This window comes from Tupaia chinensis, unplaced genomic scaffold (genome assembly GCF_000334495.1).
Source record: "Tupaia chinensis unplaced genomic scaffold, TupChi_1.0 Scaffold144276_1, whole genome shotgun sequence".
Classification (NCBI taxonomy): domain Eukaryota; kingdom Metazoa; phylum Chordata; class Mammalia; order Scandentia; family Tupaiidae; genus Tupaia; species Tupaia belangeri.
Window position 1 is genome coordinate 1,399,689 of NW_006204133.1, and position 3,862 is coordinate 1,403,550.

The window sequence follows — 3,862 nt, forward strand, 5'->3', positions numbered from 1 at the left end:
CCGCCCCCAGCAGAACGGACCGGGTGGCGAAAGAATTCTAAACAGAGGTGCCGGGTGACCTTGGGGGACAGGTGGGGGGGGGCAGGGGCTGCAAATGGGATGGGGAATGGGGAGGGGCCGGGCCGTCTTTCAAGCTCGCTCCTCTCTAAAGCCGCCTGGACCTGCTTTTAGAAACCTGTCGAAAAATTGGTCTCGGTGGTTGGAAGATGGGCTTCACCAGGGCAGCCACATTTGGGGATCGTGTCTCCGTGGTCCTCTGGAGACATGGATATGGTGGCTTTCAGGAGCTTGGGAACCCACCAAGACTTACACAGAAGTTTATAAGTGTTTCATTTTCTGTTTTAATCACGTAAGTGTATATTTTTCTATCTTGATCACTAAAGTTACATCATAATGAACATATCTTCCTTTAGGTGGTGTTCCTACTGATGACGAGCAGGCAACTGGACTGGAGAGGGAGGTCATGATGGCTGCACGGAAGGGACTGGTGAGGAGAAACTCCCTTCCGTGGCGCTCATGGTCTTGGATGGGATCAGAGTAGTCTCTTGGGAGTATTCGATCCAGGAACCTGGATTGTTATTTGGCATAATGACTCAATCCTTGTTTTTTTTCAGGACCCATACAATTTACTACCCCCAAAGGCAGCTTCAGGCACCAGGGAAGATCCTAATTTAGTTCCTTCCATTACCAACAAGAGAATAGTGGGCTGCATCTGTAAGTACTTACCTCTGCTTCATCTACTTGTTTCATACAGCCTATACAGGGCATTAAAAATGCTTCAGCTCTTTCATGCATGGGAGAGAGAGATGGAAGGTTTATGTAAAGAGGGTAGGTGTGTAAATAAGTTGTTTTTTGTTTTTCTTTTTTTGGAGAAATTTTTGCTATAGGGCGTGTGTGCTTGCCAGACAGAGACAGAAAGCGAGAAATCACCCCCCCCTCAGGGGGGGGGGATGGCCATGCGGCAATCCCTTCTCCTCCTTTCTCCTCTTGGAATCTGGGTGCACACGCACGCACACACACACACACACACACGCATCTGGTGTGAGTTTAAGCCACCGGGTCCGGGACTCAAATCGCGGTCGACTACATGGGAGTCCAGCGACGTAGCCATTACACTAAGTGCTGGTCCCAGATAAGTTGTTTTAATGGTTCTGGCATCTTCAGGCTGCTTTATGTCTGAGTAGGTGGCCATCCTTACTAGCGAGAGCCATGGAACAGCGAGACTGGCTCACTGGAAGTACATTATGAAGAAGGAGCCTTCAGAAAATATTCATTGTACCACTTGTGTGCCAGGCATTGTTTTAGTAGGTACTAGACCAGTCGGACCCTCTGAGTAGATAAGGAAATTGTTAGAACGTACAGTGACCCTGATAGAAAGTCATCATACTCACAGATAAATTTGGGGCCTCTGAATTTATCTGAAAAATAGGAGGGAGAACTTGAACTGATCTCTCAAGATGTGAGCCATAGTTTTATTTGCATCTCAGAGGTGTCAAGGAAGAGTAATATGGAAAGTCTCCCTTTCTAGGCTGGGTGACCTTCATCCACGTCATTTCCTTTCAGGTGAAGAGGACAACAGTGCTGTCATCTGGTTCTGGCTGCACAAAGGCGAGACCCAGCGATGCCCTAACTGTGGAACCCATTACAAGCTGGTGCCCCACCAGTTGGCCCACTGAGCCCCTCAAAATGTGTTGTAAAGTTTATTTCCAATAAAGACTAGCCATCGCAATGGCTCTTCCTCCTGTAGGTGGCTGGTTTCCTTTCCTGTGTTTTTGGGTAGGCATGGGTGATTCTGTTTAAACTAGCTTGCCTCCCACTTACTTAAAACCTACAGCTAGTGTTCAGTGCTTAGATTAATAATAAAAATAGACTGGCATCCCATACTGCAGTGATCGGGATCACCTGCTACGGGGAAGGCTGTGTAGTAGGCTGACTGGACTTACTGGCTCCACTGTTTGGCTGTGTCACTGTGCAGGTATCTCTGAAGGTCATTCATATTTACAAAAAAGATAAATACCTTATAAGGTGTTAGAAGTAATTATTTCATATGTGACGGACCTGGCACAGAGTAGGTCTTCACAGTAGTGTCATCAGGGACAGGGTGGCCTTGTGAAAAAGAGTTTGGGAACTCTGAAGTTGTGTCTTTTTTTTGTTGTTCCTAGAAGGCACATGCTCACCAGAGTGAGCGCAGTCCCCAGCGGGCCACGGCCAGGCTGCAACCCTTTTTCCTCCTTTTCTCCATCTATCAGGATTGGGGGCACACGTGTACCTCCTGAATGTTTTTCAAGCCACTGGGGCAGGGACTTGAACCAAGGTTAGCCATGTGGAACCCAGCTTTCTATGCAGAGTTTAATACTCTACTATTAGGTTGGCCCTGGATCTTAAAGATAAATACATTGGAATAATTTGAACTTTGGGTGTTTGATATTTAAACATTTGTAAACTTTTTAGGTATGTTTATATTATAGATGCTGTGGTTTGAGTGTCACCAACAAAACATGGTGAGGTTTGGTCTCAGTGGGACAAAGTAGGGAGGTGGAATCTTTAAGATGTGGCGCTTAATGGGAGATATTTGAGCCATGGAGCTCTACTCTCATGGGTAGATGTGGTACATTTCTAGCGGGAGTGAGATACCTTGAGAGCTGGTTGCTACCAAGCAAGCCTGGCACCTCCCCTTTCTGGCACGTGGGTGTCCCTGTCCCATGTTCCCTGTCCCCTTGTTGCAGCATGAGGCCTTTGCCAGAAGCAATCATAAGCAGGAGGTAATAGAATTTCTAAGCCTGCAGAACCACGGGCAGATAAGCCTGGAGAAATCGCCTAGCCTAAGGTATTCTGTTGTAGCAACCTAATCAGACTGAAACTACATGTATTTTTCATGCTTTAGAGATAAATGGAGGGGGCCAGCAAGTAGTGTGGTGGTTAAGGATGTTGGGCTCCCACATGGCCAACTACAGTTCAAGTCCTGGACCTGATGGCTTGCTTTCCCGCTTTCCCTCTCTCTTTCTTCACCCGACACTCCACCTGTCTCTGGTCAAATTGAAAGTAAGTAAAGTAATTCTCTAAAAAGAAGGAAAAATGTGGAAATATACATTAAAGGGAAGAAACAAAGCAATTTAAGCCATTTATACTTGTAACACCTTGGACAGGTAAAGATCTCATAAACATCTGTAAAATGGAAATACCTTTTCTTTTTTTTTTCAGGAGTCTGCCTTAGGGCACGTGTGCTTGCCAGAAATACCTTTTGTTTAAGATTAGCTAGAGGTGGCTTTAGTGACTGTTCCTACACAATTGGTTCAAACTACATCAGTCTGAACTAATGATAGGACGGTCAAAGAAAAGGGACAACCCCGCCTTGCCTTGTCTGAAAGGCGTAGCCAGAGCTATCGCATCTGTTCCTTGCTGTCAGTCATTCTGTTTCTAGGAAGTTCCCAAGCATCGATCTAATACTCAAAGCTCTTTCCTCTGGGAATGGATACTCGGTATAGACATCTACTCAGCCTCGCCCCCACTCCCATGTAAATGCTGTTCTAAGCCAGTTTCCCAGTCCCTTCTCTGAAGCCTGGTCTGGTGGTGCTGCCACGCCTTCCTGTCTGGCTGGCCACCACTTCACTGCCTTTCCACCATATCCCCTTCCAGTCAACAGGGTTTTTGACTCCCACAGCATTAACTGTCACCTCCCTCCCTCCCTCATCTCCAAGTTCTTTTTTTCACCCCTGTGGCTTTTGAAACTTTTTACCCAGTTAATCTAAAGGAAGTGAAATCTTAAGTACATTTCCAGACTGGTACACAGAATAATGGTTTCTTAAGATGTCCACGTCCTAACCCTTGAATATGGGTGTTGGAATGTTAGGTCACACAGCAA

At 46.3% G+C, this 3,862-nt stretch overlaps 1 protein-coding gene across 1 annotated transcript; it reads left to right on the forward strand.

Annotated features, from left to right (window-relative positions):
• Positions 1 to 413: 413 nt before the first annotated feature.
• On the forward strand, positions 414 to 1,746 carry COX5B (cytochrome c oxidase subunit 5B; the record flags this gene model as incomplete). Its single annotated transcript, XM_006166576.2, is given in 3 exon segments — positions 414 to 487; positions 615 to 714; positions 1,564 to 1,746. Coding segments are annotated over 3 exon segments (287 nt in total), but the record flags the coding sequence as incomplete, so codon positions are not given.
• Positions 1,747 to 3,862: the final 2,116 nt, after the last annotated feature.